The 17,582-nt window shown below is 39.0% G+C and overlaps 2 protein-coding genes across 2 annotated transcripts in view; one reads left to right on the top strand and one right to left on the bottom strand.

Moving 5' to 3' along the window:
* The window catches only part of LOC117344579 (dipeptidyl peptidase 2-like), a 77,857-nt gene extending 76,007 nt beyond the window's left edge, over positions 1–1,850 (top strand). The window contains exons 10-12 of the mRNA XM_033907373.1: positions 187–251; positions 1,381–1,451; positions 1,611–1,850. Coding sequence (XP_033763264.1) covers positions 187–251; positions 1,381–1,451; positions 1,611–1,731 — 257 coding nt within the window. The 3' untranslated portion in view covers positions 1,732–1,850. The remainder of the gene's footprint in view (positions 1–186; positions 252–1,380; positions 1,452–1,610) is intronic.
* Positions 1,851–2,219: 369 nt separating this feature from the next.
* LOC117344612 (protein O-mannosyltransferase 1-like) overlaps positions 2,220–17,582 on the bottom strand; it is a 28,456-nt gene continuing 13,093 nt past the window's right edge. The window contains exons 13-19 of the mRNA XM_033907430.1: positions 14,129–14,225; positions 13,659–13,751; positions 12,801–12,915; positions 10,130–10,347; positions 9,501–9,627; positions 8,968–9,145; positions 2,220–4,689 (exon numbers count right to left, since the gene is read on the bottom strand). Coding sequence (XP_033763321.1) covers positions 4,512–4,689; positions 8,968–9,145; positions 9,501–9,627; positions 10,130–10,347; positions 12,801–12,915; positions 13,659–13,751; positions 14,129–14,225 — 1,006 coding nt within the window. The 3' untranslated portion in view covers positions 2,220–4,511. The remainder of the gene's footprint in view (positions 4,690–8,967; positions 9,146–9,500; positions 9,628–10,129; positions 10,348–12,800; positions 12,916–13,658; positions 13,752–14,128; positions 14,226–17,582) is intronic.

Raw genomic sequence — 17,582 nt, forward strand, 5'->3', positions numbered from 1 at the left:
CATGAAACATGGTACACATTGTCGGTGTAGTGCCTGAATTAGAAGTGAACTTGTAATTTATTTTTTTATTTCAAGGATTTCCTGGAGAATTATGTCCCTTTCATGATTTCCTAGCTAATGCTGAACATTTTGTAATTTAGAAACAATTATGTTTGCTACAGTAATAACATGTATTCTTTTTTGTAGATTTAAATACAGCCAGCAACATAGTGTTTTCCAATGGCGATCTTGACCCTTGGAGGAGAGGTGGGGTAGGTGATCAGGTTAATACATATCACTGCTGGAAAGGTAGTGTCAGTAAAGAGTTATGTCCCCTGGTGGAGAGGTAGTGTCAGTAAAGAGTTATGTCCCCTGGTGGAGAGGTAGTGTCAGTAAAGAGTTGTGTCCCCTGATGGAGAGGTAGTGTCAGTAATGAGTTGTGTCCCCTGGTGGAGAGGTAGTGTCAGTAATGAGTTGTGTCCCCTGGTGGAGAGGTAGTGTCAGTAATGAGTTGTGTCCCCTGGTGGAGAGGTAGTGTCAGTAAAGAGTTGTGTCCCCTGATGGAGAGGTAGTGTCAGTAAAGAGTTGTGTCCCCTGGTGGAGAGGTAGTGTCAGTAATGAGTTGTGTCCCCTGGTGGAGAGGTAGTGTCAGTAAAGAGTTATGTCCCTTGATGGAGAGGTAGTGTCAGTAAAGAGTTATGTCCCCTGGTGGAGAGGTAGTGTCAGTAAAGAGTTGTGTCCCCTGATGGAAAGGTAGTGTCAGTAAAGAGTTGTGTCCCCTGGTGGAGAGGTAGTGTATGTAAAGAGTTGTGTCCCCTTGTAGAGAAGTAGTTAGTAATGAGTTGTGTCCCCTTGTAGAGAAGTAGTCAGTAATGAGTTGTGTCCCCTGATGGAGAGGTAGTGTCAGTAAAGAGTTGTGTCCCCTGGTGGAGAGGTAGTGTATGTAAAGAGTTGTGTCCCCTTGTAGAGAAGTAGTTAGTAATGAGTTGTGTCCCCTTGTAGAGAAGTAGTCAGTAATGAGTTGTGTCCCCTTGTAGAGAAGTAGTCAGTAATGAGGTGTGTCCCCTTGTAGAGAAGTAGTCAGTAATGAGTTGTGTCCCCTTGTAGAGAAGTAGTCAGTAATGAGTTATGTCCCCTTGTGGAGAGGTAGTGTCAGTAATGAGTTGTGTCCCCTGGTGGAGAAGTAGTCAGTAAAGAGTTGTGTCCCCTTGTAGAGAAGTAGTCAGTAATGAGTTATGTCCCCTTGTAGAGAAGTAGTCAGTAATGAGTTTTGTCCCCTTGTAGAGAAGTAGTCAGTAATGAGTTATGTCCCCTTGTAGAGAAGTAGTCAGTAATGAGTTGTGTCCCCTGATGTCAGTAAATAGTATTTTTGTATATGACAAATTTTCCACTTTAATTTAGGTATTAACAACGACCAATCCAAACCTAGTTACCCAGCTTGTCATTGGAGGAGCACATCACCTCGACCTCAGGTAAGCCACCAACTCACGCCTAAGCACTCTGACTGAATTTCTCATACAACCATGATCTCAAACGATAAAATACATCTATTGATAACAGGCATTCTCAATAGCATCACTCCAGGCATTGACCCATGTAAATTTAGACAGATCATTTGTGTGATGTTTCAGGGGAGCCAATCCTGCCGACCCACCCAGTGTTCGGGCAGTGAGGGAGGTGGAGAAATCCCAGATACATAAGTGGATAATGGAACATTATACAAAGTCTTCGGCTCACAGCCCAGTACAGTAAATAAGAATACTTCAGAACACTAGATTGAACTAGAGTTCAAAACCTATCATAATACAAATTATATACATTTTGTAAATCATGTTTATCTTTATAAAATAAAATGTATTTTTGTAAGCTTATGTGAATGTTTTTACTGATCTACTGCATATGTATAGCCAGTACTTGTGTCTGTACATTGTTTAAGTTCTAGGAAAATGATCTCTATCAGATTTCCTCGAGCTGAATAGTATCATCAAAATTACCATTCCTTTTCCTATTACGACTACTGGAAGTGTACAGTTTACGGTCATTATTGTCTTCACCAGCTATAAGTAATGCTCTGTTCCGAATGTTTTATCTCTGACTTGTTCTGTGTTGGAAGTAGAGAAATTATAATCTGTTGAATTGAGACTGATCGGACAACAAAATGGCGGACAGACCGCCATTTTGAATTTTGACTTTTTAAAGTCGTTACCACCAGATGGTGTGCCTAAAGATAACCAATTAAAAATGTTATAAAAGTTTTAATGCAAAATAAATAAACAGACTCAAATATCAATATATGAATGACAGTTTCAATGGATTAATATGTTCTACATAATCTTCACACAAGTCAGTGAGTGGCGCCAGTCGTCTCTCCTGTAGGAATACACAAGGCTATGTAAGCCAACTCTTCACACAAGGCTAATAACTCGTCAGCACCACTTCTGACACACACCTAACATACAAATACAACTTTTTAAAAGTATTGATACGATGGAACTATAGTCGTACTATAATAACCTATCGTGTTGATGTGTAGGAACTACGTATAATCGCACAAGAATAACCTACCGTGTTGTCCTTTTTGTCGAATATACAAAGTAGTCGGTCCCATTTGTGCTTTTGTAAGTTAAAAGATTTTATATAATGTAGGTGTTTGAATCGAATAATTTGGCTGTGATCAAGTACAAGCTTAAAATGGTCTAGTGATGTAGTCCTCACCATCAATTCTTCATTGTATGTTGTACATCATTTAAATATTGTTGTATGTACACATGCTATGCACCCCTTTTCAATATTAAGAATATTGACTTGTCTGCATTCGATATGCTAATCAAAGTTCAACAAGACAGATCATTCTGCTCAGACTATAACAATACATTACTACATACTACAACAACAGTTAATTAACTGGAATGTGGAAAGGTGATCTGATCACATTGTTATCTTGATTGGAATTACGGAATAGTTGGACTATCACTCAAAAAGAGATTACAATCTTGACTTATGCATACACTTTACGTATCTTGATTTATGCATAAACTATACATGAAAAATAATTGCTTGGTCAGTGGGCAAACTGACTTTGTCAGAATACTCGTCTTTACACATAATATTGTATAATGGAAAATTTTAAGGCACATTTATATATTTATCTAAATATTGCACTATCAATTAATCAATGACTCGTGACATCATACACCAGTATTGCTAGACAAGATAAGCTATGTATCGACAGTCTCCCACATTGATGGTAAGCTATGTATCGACAGTCTCCCACATTGACGGTATTTCTGGGGCTAAAAATAGATTGTACTGTTGATACTTCCACACATAAAACTGAGAAGTACATTGCGAACAGGAAATTAAAGCAGAACTGTAAATAAACATTGATTGATAAAAAAAGTTATCCAATTACTTTTGCGAGGAAAAGTGTGAAAAAATGAATGAACAATATTCATAATTATGGGTGTAAACTTTGAGAAAAATCTCAGTTTATAAATTAAACATTACAAACAGCTGTACAATATATAAAACAATAAAATGGTTGGAGTTATAAGCGTGTCCAGGTAATACATCACATAAAATCTATTACAGGAGTTTGGAGGACTGCTTGGTTATAGATTAGTTTGATAAGAGTAATAGCTCTTTAAGCCAGATAAATACATTTATTAAGGCGCTTTATTGTGTATCAACTAGTAAATTTGAGTATATATCAGACATTTGTTCTGAGTGAATCCCTCCATGCTTGTTTTAGAGGTTACCTTAAAACAACATCTTTGTTATAGTATTACATATCAGTAATTTAGAGGTCACCTTCAAACAACATCTTTGTTATATATTACATATCAGTAATTTAGAGGTCACCTTCAAACAACATCTTTGTTATATATTACATATCAGTAATTTAGAGGTCACCTTCAAACAACATCTTTGTTATATATTTCATATCAGTAATTTAGAGGTCACCTTCAAACAACATCTTTGTTATATATTACATATCAGTAATTTAGAGGTCACCTTCAAACAATATCTGTGTTATATATTACATATCAGTAACAGAAAAGCACAAACTTCTCAAGCTCCTGGTGTGGTATCACAGTGGAGTGTGGTCAATATCATTCTCAGACAAGTTAGACAACTTATTTGTTATTGGTCGTGTATGTCAATACAAATTTTAAAGCTTGGTGTTATTATGAATATGGCATCCATGATAAATAAAAGATATAGTAAAAAACATATATATACATCAGTACACAATGTGTATTTACTGACAAAGGTAGACTTCTTGGTGAATCTTCACTGACCAGCTAAACTTAAGTATTGAAGTAAACATAAAAAAAATCTGTGACTAGAAACAGTAATATCTAGTTACACTGTAAAAAAAAAATCATGTGATTTGTAAAAGATAACTTTGATACTTAAGTGACTCAAGGTTATAAAAGGTCCTGTGTCATGACTTTGAAACTAAAATGTTCTAAAGAAAGCCCATTCCACAGATGATCCCGGCTGAGTATGGTTTGCCACAGGCTCTTGGATCAAGGATGAGAGTGGATAAGGAAATCCCAGGTGTCCTTCCAAGTAAGACTCTGGATGTCCTCAGGTTTGAGATTGGTGCTTCCATATGAGAACACAGCCAATTTACAGAATGCCCACACCACTGCCGACATCAGACCCAGACAGACACTGAACACCATTGTTGGGGCGTAAACAAATCTGTCAATAAAACATGGGAAATGTTTCTGGTCACACTTCATACTAACAGGTCTCTGATTACAGTATATAAAGCTCAGCAACATCTTTATCTAGAACTATAACATGTTGACATACACCAATACATACCTCAGAAATACGCCCATATACCACAGGACTACACCCATATACCTCAGAACTACACCATATACCTCAGGACTACACCCATATACCTCAGGACTACACCCATATACCACAGGACTACACCCATATACCTCAGAACTCCACCCATATACCTCAGGACTACACCCATATACCTCAGTACTACACCCATATACCTCAGTACTACACCCATATACCTCAGGATACCACCCATATACCTCAGGACTACACCCATATACCTCAGGATTACACCCATATACCTCAGGATTACACCCATATACCTCAGGACTACGCCCATATACCTCAGGACTACACCCATATACCTCAGTACTACACCTACATATATGTATATACCACAGGACTACAACCATATACCACAGGACTACACCCATATACCTCAGGACTACACCCATATACCTCAGGATTACACCCATATACCTCAGGATTACACCCATATACCTCAGCAATCCACCCATACACCTCAGGACTACACCCATATACCTCAGGACTACACCCATATACCTCAGGACTACACCCATATACCTCAGGATTACACTCATATACCTCAGGATTACACCCATATACCTCAGCAATCCACCCATACACCTCAGGACTACACCCATATACCTCAGGACTACACCCATATACCTCAGGACTACACCCATATACCTCAGGATTACACTCATATACCTCAGTACTACACCCATATACCTCAGGATACCACCCATATACCTCAGGACTACACCCATATACCTCAGTACTACACCCATATACCACAGGATTACACCCATACACCTCAGGACTACAACCATATACCTCAGGATTACACCCATATACCACAGGACTACACCCATATACCTCAGCACTACACCCATATACCTCAGTACTACACCCATATACCTCAGGACAACACCCATATACCACAGGACTACACCCATATACCTCAGCACTACACCCATATACCTCAGGACTACAACCATATACCTCAGGACTACACCCATATACCTCAGGACTACACCCATATACCTCAGCACTACGCCCATATACCTCAGGACTACACCCATATACCTCAGGACTACACCCATATACCTCAGCACTACGCCCATATACCTCAGGACTACACCCATACACCTCAGGACTACACCCATATACCTCAGCACTACGCCCATATACCTCAGGACTACACCCATATACCTCAGGACTACACCCATATACCTCAGGACTACACCCATACACCTCAGGACTACACCCATATACCTCAGAACTACAACCATATACCTCAGGACTACACCCATATACCTCAGGACTACACCCATATACCTCAGGACTACACCCATACACCTCAGGATTACACCCATATACCTCAGCAATCCACCCATATACCTCAGGACTACACCCATATACCTCAGGACTACACCCATATACCTCAGAACTACACGCATATACCTCAGAACTACACCCATATACCTCAGGACTACACCCATATACCTCAGAACTACACACATATACCTCAGAACTACACCCATATACCTCAGTACTACACCCATATACCACAGGACTACACCCATATACCTCAGGACTACACCCATACACCTCAGGACTACACCCATATAACTCAGCACTACGCCCATATACCTCAGGACACCAACCATATACCTCAGCACTACACCCATATACCTCAGGGCTACACCCATATACCTCAGGACTACACCCATATACCTCAGGACTACACCCATATACCTCAGGACAACACCCATATACCTCAGGACTATGCCCATATACCTCATGACTACGCCCATATACCTCAGGACTACGCCCATATACCTCAGGATGTCTACACCCATATACCTTTAGGACTACACCCATATACCTCAGGACTACACCCATATACCTCAGGACTACACCCATATACCTCAGGACTACGCCCATACACCTCAGGACTACACCCATATACCTCAGGACTACACCCATATACCACAGCACTACACCCATATACCTCAGTACTACACCCATATACCTCAGAACTACACCCATATACCTCAGGACTACACCCATATACCTCAGGACTACACCCATATACCCCAGGACTACACCCATATACCACAGGACTACACCCATATACCTCAGGACTACACCCATATACCTCAGAACTACACCCATATACCTCAGAACTACACCCATATACCTCAGGACTACACCCATATACCTCAGAACTCCACCCATATACCTCAGGACACCACCCATATACCTCAGCAATCCACCCATATACCATAGGACTACACCCATATACCTCAGGACTACATCCATATACCTCAGAACTACACCAATATACCTCAGGACTACGCCCATATACCTCATGACTACGCCCATATACCTCAGGACTACACCCATATACCTCAGGACTACAACCATACACCTCAGGACTACACCCATACACCTCAGCACTACGCCCATATAGCTCAGGACTACAACCATATACCTCAGAACTACAGCCATACACCTCAGGACTACACCCATACACCTCAGGACTACACCCATATACCTCAGGACTACAACCATATACCTCAGGACACCACCCATATACCTCAGGACTACGCCCATACACCTCAGAACTACAACCATATACATTGTACCTCAGGACTACAACCATATACCTCAGGACTACAAACATATACCTCAGGACTACACCCATATACCATAGGACTACACCCATATACCTCAGGACTACATCCATATACCTCAGAACTACACCAATATACCTCAGAACTACACCCATATACCTCAGGACTACATCCATATACCTCAGGACTACAACCATACACCTCAGGACTACACCCATACACCTCAGCACTACGCCCATATAGCTCAGGACTACAACCATATACCTCAGAACTACAGCCATACACCTCAGGACTACACCCATACACCTCAGGACTACACCCATATACCTCAGGACTACAACCATATACCTCAGGACACCACCCATATACCTCAGGACTACACCCATACACCTCAGGACTACACCCATACACCTCAGGACACCAACCATATACCTCAGGACACCACCCATATAACTCAGCACTACACCCATATACCTCAGTACTACACCTATATAACTCAGCACTACACCCATATACCTCAGCACTACACCCATATAACTCAGCACTACACCCATATACCTCAGGACACCACCCATATACCTCACGACTACACCCATATACCTCACGACTACACCTATATACCTCAGGACTACACCCATATACCTCACGACTACACCCATATACCTCAGGACTACACCCATATACCTCACGACTACACCCATATACCTCAGGACTACACCCATATACCTCAGGACACCACCCATATAACTCAGGACACCACCCATATACCTCCCGACTACACCCATATACCTTAGTACTCCACCCATATACCTCAGGACTACACCCATATACCTCAGGACTACACCCATATACCTCAGTACTACACCCATATACTTCAGCACTACACCCATATACCTCACGACTACACCCATATACCTCAGTACTACACCCATATACTTCAGCACTACACCCATATACCTCACGACTACACCCATATACCTCAGGACACCACCCATATACCTCACGACTACACCCATATACCTTAGTACTCCACCCATATACCTCAGGACTACACCCATATACCTCAGTACTACACCCATATACTTCAGCACTACACCCATATACCTCATGACTACAACCATACACCTCAGGAATACACCCATATACCTCAGGACTACACCCATATACCTCAGGACTACACCCATATACCTCAGGTCACCACCCATATACCTCAGGACTACACCCATATACCTCAGCACTACACCCATATAACTCACGACAACGCCCATATATGTGTTTATCTGAGATATGAGGTAAATTTACAGGTGATATGTTTCTATCTACAAGATAAATTTACCTGTGAAATGTGTTTATGAGGTAAATTTACAAGTGATATGTATTTAGCTACAATTTTTATGACATAAATGAGATAATTTTAACTGTGATGTGCGATTATCTATGAGACAAATTTACCAGTGAGAGATGATATAAATGAGATCATTTTAACTGTGATGTGTGTTTATCTATGAGACAAATTTACCTGTGAGAGATGATATAAATGTGATCCACAACAGCTGCCAAAGACAGAATCTTGTAGATGAGACATGGGAGATAACTGTGCATAAAAAGTGTTCTATCAGTCAGGAAAAATGGAAGGTAGTGACAGAAGTATCCACCGATGAGGAGTTCCCCGATAAACAGGAAATGGTGCCACTCACCTGTAACAGGAAATCATCCATTTTATAACACTTATATTCAATTAACATAACATGTTAATATTAACACAAACAAGAGAATGGCTGATGTGGATGACTTAACATTTCAAATGTTTCAAATGTGATATCACAACACTAGATAGTTATTTTTATAGGGATATCACTAGACCCATCAGGTTACAATATTGTCATTTTCGATTTCATATCAGACTGGAAAAACCTTTTTTACAATAATTGGTAAAATAAATCATAGTTATGTGATATACAGAGCTATACAGGAATTTCCATTTCATGTGAGAGTTTTTTATGTACATTCATTCTTCAACTTTAAAGCCAGAGGCAAAGGTAATAAACTCACTTTCAGTCAAATCAAATATGTCTCGTTGTCTTCTCATGAGGTAGAGAACAAACAGTCCTATGTAGATGAAGAGGGAGAGTGAGGCCGAGTACCAGATGACGGGGTTCCCAAGGAGGTGGATCTGGGCCTGTAATATAGAGCAATATACAAAGATTAGGATCTCAATGAGACAGATGGGTGCAGGTATAGTAACTGGTGACAGGGTTTTGCATAAACCAACAGAACAATACACACACACTGACTTTACATGTTAACCAGGTGACACAGGCACACCATTCTGCTTCTTGGTGAGGAAGGTGTAATTATGTTTGATGTAAGACATTCAGTGGGCCATGTTCTTGGTGAGGAAAGGGACCGCTGGGGCCGAGTGGTTAAGGTGTCCCGACACTTTATCACTAGCCCTCCACCTCTGGGTTGCGAGTTCGAAACCTACGTGGGGCAGTTGCCAGGTACTGACTGTAGGCCGGTGGTTTTTCTCCGGGTACTCCGGCTTTCCTCCACCTCCAAACCTGGCACGTCCTTAAATGACCCTGGCTGTTAATAGGACGTTAAACAAAAACAAACCAAATTCTTGGTGAGGAAGCAGGGTGAGAAAAATATTTTTGAAATCCCTCGTCCCTCATACTTACATTTGATGTAGAGGACATCCAGTAAGCAGTGTTCTTGGTAAGGAAGGGCCAGTCCAGCGGTCCAGAACTATACTTGTGTTCCATGTCTATATCACTCCTAGAGAAGAACATCTTTGTCTGAAGTTCAAAAAACTTGGTCCAAAATGACAGGTGTGTGGGCTTTAGAGGAATCATCTCTGTATTGGCCAACTCACGTGCCTGCTGCTCCTTCTCGGGGTCTGTGTATTAAATCGGTAAATAACTTTTGGTGTTTATATATATCAAGCTGGTAATCACTACTCATATGTGGTGCAACATCAATAACTCACTTGTGGTGTAACATCAGTAACTCACTTGTGGTGTAACGTCAGTAACTCACTTGTGGTGTAACGTCAGTAACTCACTTGTGGTGTAATGTCAGTAACTCACTTGTGGTGTAACGTCAGTAACTCACTTGTGGTGTAACGTCAATAACTCACTTGTGGTGTAACGTCAATAAGTCACTTGTGGTGTAACGTCAATAAGTCACTTGTGGTGTAATGTCAATAACTCACTTGTGGTGTAACGTCAATAACTCACTTGTGGTGTAACGTCAGTAACTCACTTGTGGTGTAACGTCAGTAACTCCCTTGTGGTGTAACGTCAGTAACTCACTTGTGGTGTAATGTCAGTAACTCACTTGTGGTGTAACGTCAGTAACTCACTTGTGGTGTAACGTCAGTAACTCACTTGTGGTGTAACGTCAGAAACTCACTTGTGGTGTAACGTAAATAACTCACTTGTGGTGTAACGTCAGTAACTCACTTGTGGTGTAACATCAGTAACTCACTTGTGGTGTAACATCAGTAACTCACTTGTGTTGTAACGTCAATAACTCACTTGTGGTGTAACGTCAGTAACTCACTTGTGGTGTAACGTCAGTAACTCACTTGTGTTGTAACGTCAATAACTCACTTGTGGTGTAACGTCAGTAACTCACTTGTGGTGTAACGTCAGTAACTCACTTGTGGTGTAACGTCAATAACTCACTTGTGTTGTAACGTCAATAACTCACTTGTGGTGTAACGTCAGTAACTCACTTGTGGTATCATCAATAACTCACTTGTGGTGTAACGTCAGTAACTCACTTGTGGTATAACGTCAATAACTCACTTGTGGTGTAACGTCAATAACTCACTTGTGGTGTAACGTCAATAACTCACTTGTGTTGTAACGCCAATAACTCACTTGTGGTGTAACGTCAGTAACTCACTTGTGGTGTAACGTCAGTAACTCACTTGTGATGTAACGTCAATAACTCACTTGTGGTGTCATCAATAACTCACTTGTGGTGTAACGTCAGTAACTCACTTGTGGTGTAACATCAATAACTCACTTGTGGTGTAACATCAATAACTCACTTGTGGTGTAACGTCAATAACTCACTTGTGTTGTAACGTCAATAACTCACTTGTGGTGTAACGTCAGTAACTCACTTGTGGTGTCATCAATAACTCACTTGTGGTGTAACGTCAGTAACTCACTTGTGGTATAACGTCAATAACTTACTTGTGGTGTAACGTCAATAACTCACTTGTGTTGTAACGCCAATAACTCACTTGTGGTGTAACGTCAGTAACTTACTTGTGATGTAACGTCAATAACTCACTTGTGGTGTCATCAATAACTCACTTGTGGTGTAACGTCAGTAACTCACTTGTGGTGTAACGTCAGTAACTCACTTGTGATGTAACGTCAGTAACTCACTTGTGGTGTCATCAATAACTCACTTGTGGTGTAACGTCAGTAACTCACTTGTGGTGTAACATCAATAACTCACTTGTGGTGTAACATCAATAACTCACTTGTGGTGTAACGTCAATAACTCACTTGTGTTGTAACGTCAGTAACTCACTTGTGGTGTAACGTCAATAACTCACTTATGGTGTAACGTCAGTAACTCACTTGTGGTGTAACGTCAATAACTCACTTGTGTTGTAACGTCAATAACTCACTTGTGGTGTAAAGTCAATAACTCACTTATGGTGTAACGTCAGTAACTCACTTGTGGTGTAACATCAATAACTCACTTGTGTTGTAACGTCAGTAACTCACTTGTGGTGTAACGTCAGTAACTCACTTGTGGTGTAACATTAGTAACTCACTTGTGTTGTAACGTCAGTAACTCACTTGTGGTGTAACGTCAGTAACTCACTTGTGGTGTAACGTCAGTAACTCACTTGTGGTGTAACGTCAGTAACTCACTTGTGGTGTAACGTCAATAACTCACTTGTGTTGTAACGTCAATAACTCACTTGTGGTGTAAAGTCAATAACTCACTTGTGGTGTAAAGTCAATAACTCACTTATGGTGTAACGTCAGTAACTCACTTGTGGTGTAACATCAATAACTCACTTGTGTTGTAACGTCAGTAACTCACTTGTGGTGTAACGTCAGTAACTCACTTGTGGTGTAACATTAGTAACTCACTTGTGTTGTAACGTCAGTAACTCACTTGTGGTGTAACGTCAGTAACTCACTTGTGGTGTAACGTCAGTAACTCACTTGTGGTGTAACGTCAGTAACTCACTTGTGGTGTAACGTCAGTAACTCACTTGTGTTGTAACGTCAGTAACTCACTTGTGTTGTAACGTCAATAACTCACTTGTGATGTAACGTCAGTAACTCACTTGGTGTAACTTCAGTTACTCACTTGTGGTGTAGCGGTGCTCCTCCACATTCCAGACAGTGCCTGGCTGTGCGACCACACGGTCTGTCGCCACCTCTATCTGATGGAACCCCCACTCTGGTAGTTGTTTACCAGTCGCCTGTAAACAACATTGGTACATGGTACAGAGGACTGACAAATACTGACATTCATAATCCTCATTGTTCACCAAATACTGAGGAATTGATTGGCAGAAACAAACATATAAAATATATACAATGATAATAGAATAATGTTAGTGGACATATTGACAGTATAGTATTTCAGGACTAGTCTGGTGTCCATGTGGACAAAGTAATATATTATTCTTATAATTACCGTCATAGCTTGTCGTAGTCTGGTGTCCATGTGGACAAAGTAATATATTATTCTTATAATTATCGTCATAGCTTGTCGTAGTCTGGTGTCCATGTGGACAAAGTAATATATTTTTCTTATAATTACCGTCATAGCTTGTCGTAGTCTGGTGTCCATGTGGACAAAGTAATATATTATTCTTATAATTACTGTCATAGCTTGTCGTAGTCTGGTGTCCATGTGGACAAAGTAATACATGTATATTATTCTTATAATTACCGTCATAGCTTGTCATAGTCTGGTGTCCATGTGGACAAAGTAATATATTATTCTTATAATTACCGTCATAGCTTGTCGAGTGCCCGTGTGGACATAGTAACATATTATCAATAAATTAATAGCTTGTCAAGTGTCAACGTGGGCATAGTAACACATTATTATTACCTTCTTGGCTTGTCGGGTGTCTGTATGGACAAAGTAACATATTATTATTACCTTCATGGCTTGTCGGGTGTCTGTATGGACAAAGTAACATATTATAATTACCTTCATGGCTTGTCGAGTGTCTGTATGGACAAATCTTACATGACTTTTGATTGTCTGCCAGGTGTCTTCATCATGATCACGATTCTCAATTTCCTACAAGGAAGAGAATTTGTTTATACCAAATATGTCGAAAGGAGTGAGAAGTGGAGCAAAACAAGTCAATTTAAGTTAAGGTGGGAGAAATTGAGGAAAACAAGTCAATTATAGTAAAGGTGTGAGAAATGGAAAAAATCAAGTCAATTTAAGCAAAGGTGTGAGAAGTGGATAAAAAAAGGCCATCAATTTTAGTAAAGGTTGGAGGGGGAGCAAAAAAAATCATGTCAATTTAAGTAACAGTGGGGAGGGGCAAAACACAATAGCTGCCAATTTCAGTAAAGGTGGGCAGGAGTGGAGGATTGGGGCAAACATATATTAATTTTAGTAAAGTTGAGGTTGGAGAGTAGAGTGTCATACAGACACACATTCCTTACCACCCTCCAATAGTTCTGTGCTGGCATAGACACATTGTAGTCTATGTAACAGGACACTTCCTGGTTCTGTGGAGTCATAGGGGCAGCAACGTCATGACTGTAATAGATAAATATTAGTGATATTGTATTGTGTGGAGCAACATCATGACTGTAATAGATAAATATTAGCGATATTGTATTGTGTGGAGCAGCAACGTCATGACTGTAATAGATAAATATTAGTAATATTGTATTGTGTGGAGCCGCAACATCATGACTAATAGATAAATATTAGTGATATTGTATTGTGTGGAGCAGCAACGTCATGACAGTAATAGATAAATATTAGTAATATTGTATTGTGTGGAGCAGCAACGTCATGACTGTAATAGATAAATATTAGTGATATTGTATTGTGTGGGGCAGCAACGTCATGACTGTAATAGATAAATATTAGTGATATTGTATTGTGTGGGGCAGCAACGTCATGACTGTAATAGATAAATATTAGTAATATTGTATTGTGTGGGGCGGCAACGTCATGACTGTAATATATAAATATTAGTAATATTGTATTGTGTGGGGCGGCAACGTCATGACTGTAATATATAAATATTAGTAATATTGTATTGTGTGGAGTAGCAACATCACGACTGTAATAGATAAATATTAGCGATATTGTATTGTGTGGAGCAACGTCATGACTGTAATAGATAAATATTAGTGATATTGTATTGTGTGGAGCAGCAATGTCATGACTGTAATAGATAAATATTAGTGATATTGTATTGTGTGGAGCAGCAACGTCATGACTGTAATAGATAAATATTAGTGATATTGTATTGTGTGGAGCAGCAACGTCATGACTGTAATAGATAAATATTAGTGATATTGTATTGTGTGGAGCAGCAACGTCATGACTGTAATAGATAAATATTAGTGATATTGTATTGTGTGGAGCAGCAACGTCATGACTGTAATAGATAAATATTAGCGATGTTGTATTGTGTGGAGCAGCAACGTCATGGCTGTAATAGATAAATATTAGTGATATTGTATTGTGTGGACCAGCAACGTCATGACTGTAATAGATAAATATTAGTGATATTGTATTGTGTGGAGAAGCAACATCATGACTGTAATAGATAAATATTAGTGATATTGTATTGTGTGGAGCAGAAACGTCATGACTGTAATAGATACATATTAGTGATATTGTATTGTGTGGAGCAGCAACGTCATGACTGTAATAGACAAATATTAGTGATATTGTATTATGTGGGGCAGCAACGTCATGACTGTAATAGATAAATATTAGTAATATTGTATTGTGTGGAGCAACGTCATGACTGTAATAGATAAATATTAGTGATATTGTATTGTGTGGAGCAGCAACGTCATGACTGTAATAGACAAATATTAGTGATATTGTATTATGTGGGGCACCAACGTCATGACTGTAATAGATAAATATTAGTAATATTGTATTGTGTGGAGCAGCAACGTCATGACTGTAATAGATAAATATTAACAATATTGTATTGTGTGGAGCAACGTCATGACTGTAATAGATAAATATTAGTGATATTGTATTGTGTGGAGCAACGTCATGACTGTAATAGATAAATATTAGCGATATTGTATTGTGTGGAGCAGCAACGTCATGACTGTAATAGATAAATATTAGCGATATTGTATTGTGTGGAACAGCAACGTCATGACTGTAATAGATAAATATTAGCGATATTGTATTGTGTGGAACAGCAACGTCATGACTGTAATAGATAAATATTAGCGATATTGTATTGTGTGGAGCAGCAACGTCATGACTGTAATAGATAAATATTAGCGATATTGTATTGTGTGGAGCAGCAACGTCATGACTGTAATAGATAAATATTAGTAATATTGTATTGTGTGGAGCAGCAACGTCATGGCTGTAATAGATAAATATTAGTAATATTGTATTGTGTGGAGCAGCAACGTCATGACTGTTATAGATAAATATTAGTGATATTGTATTGTGTGGAGCAGCAACATCATGACTTGTAATAGATAAATATTAGTGATATTGTATTGTGTGGAGCGAACGTCATGACTGTAATAGATAAATATTAGCGATATTGTATTGTGTGGAGCAGCAACGTCATGACTGTAATAGATAAATATTAGTGATATTGTATTGTGTGGAGCAGCAACGTCATGACTGTAATAGATAAATATTAGTGATATTGTATTGTGTGGAGCAACGTCATGACTGTAATAGATAAATATTAGCGATATTGTATTGTGTGGAGCAGCAACGTCATGACTGTAATAGATAAATATTAGTGATATTGTATTGTGTGGAGCAGCAACGTCATGACTGTAATAGATAAATATTAGTGATATTGTATTGTGTGGAGCAACGTCATGACTGTAATAGATAAATATTAGTGATATTGTATTGTGTGGAGCAACGTCATGACTGTAATAGATAAATATTAGTGATATTGTATTGTGTGGAGCAGCAACGTCATGACTGTAATAGATAAATATTAGTGATATTGTATTGTGTGGAGCAGCAACGTCATGACTGTAATAGATAAATATTAGTGATATTGTATTGTGTGGAGAAGCAACATCATGACTGTAATAGATAAATATTAGTGATATTGTATTGTGTGGAGCAGAAACGTCATGACTGTAATAGATACATATTAGTGATATTGTATTGTGTGGACCAGCAATGTCATGACTGTAATAGATAAATATTAGTGATATTGTATTGTGTGGAGCAGCAACGTCATGACTGTAATAGATAAATATTAGTGATATTGTATTGTGTGGAGCAGCAACGTCATGACTGTAATAGATAAATATTAGTGATATTGTATTGTGTGGAGCAACGTCATGGCTGTAATAGATAAATATTAGCGATATTGTATTGTGTGGAGCAACGTCATGACTGTAATAGATAAATATTAGTAATATTGTATTGTGTGGAGCAGCAACGTCATGACTGTAATAGATAAATATTAGTAATATTGTATTGTGTGGAGCAACGTCATGACTGTAATAGATAAATATTAGTGATATTGTATTGTGTGGAGCCGCAACATCATGACTGTAATAGATAAATATTAGTGATATTGTATTGTGTGGAGCAGCTACGTCATGACTGTAATAGATAAATATTAGTGATATTGTATTGTGTGGAGCGAACGTCATGACTGTAATAGATAAATATTAGCGATATTGTATTGTGTGGACCAGCAACGTCATGACTGTAATAGATAAATATTAGCGATATTGTATTGTGTGGAGCAGCAACGTCATGACTGTAATAGATAAATATTAGTGATATTGTATTGTGTGGAGCAGCAACGTCATGACTGTAATAGATAAATATTAGTGATATTGTATTGTGTGGAGCGAACGTCATGACTGTAATAGATAAATATTAGTGATATTGTATTGTGTGGACCAGCAACGT

Source organism: Pecten maximus, chromosome 2 (assembly GCF_902652985.1).
Source record: "Pecten maximus chromosome 2, xPecMax1.1, whole genome shotgun sequence".
NCBI lineage: Eukaryota > Metazoa > Mollusca > Bivalvia > Pectinida > Pectinidae > Pecten > Pecten maximus.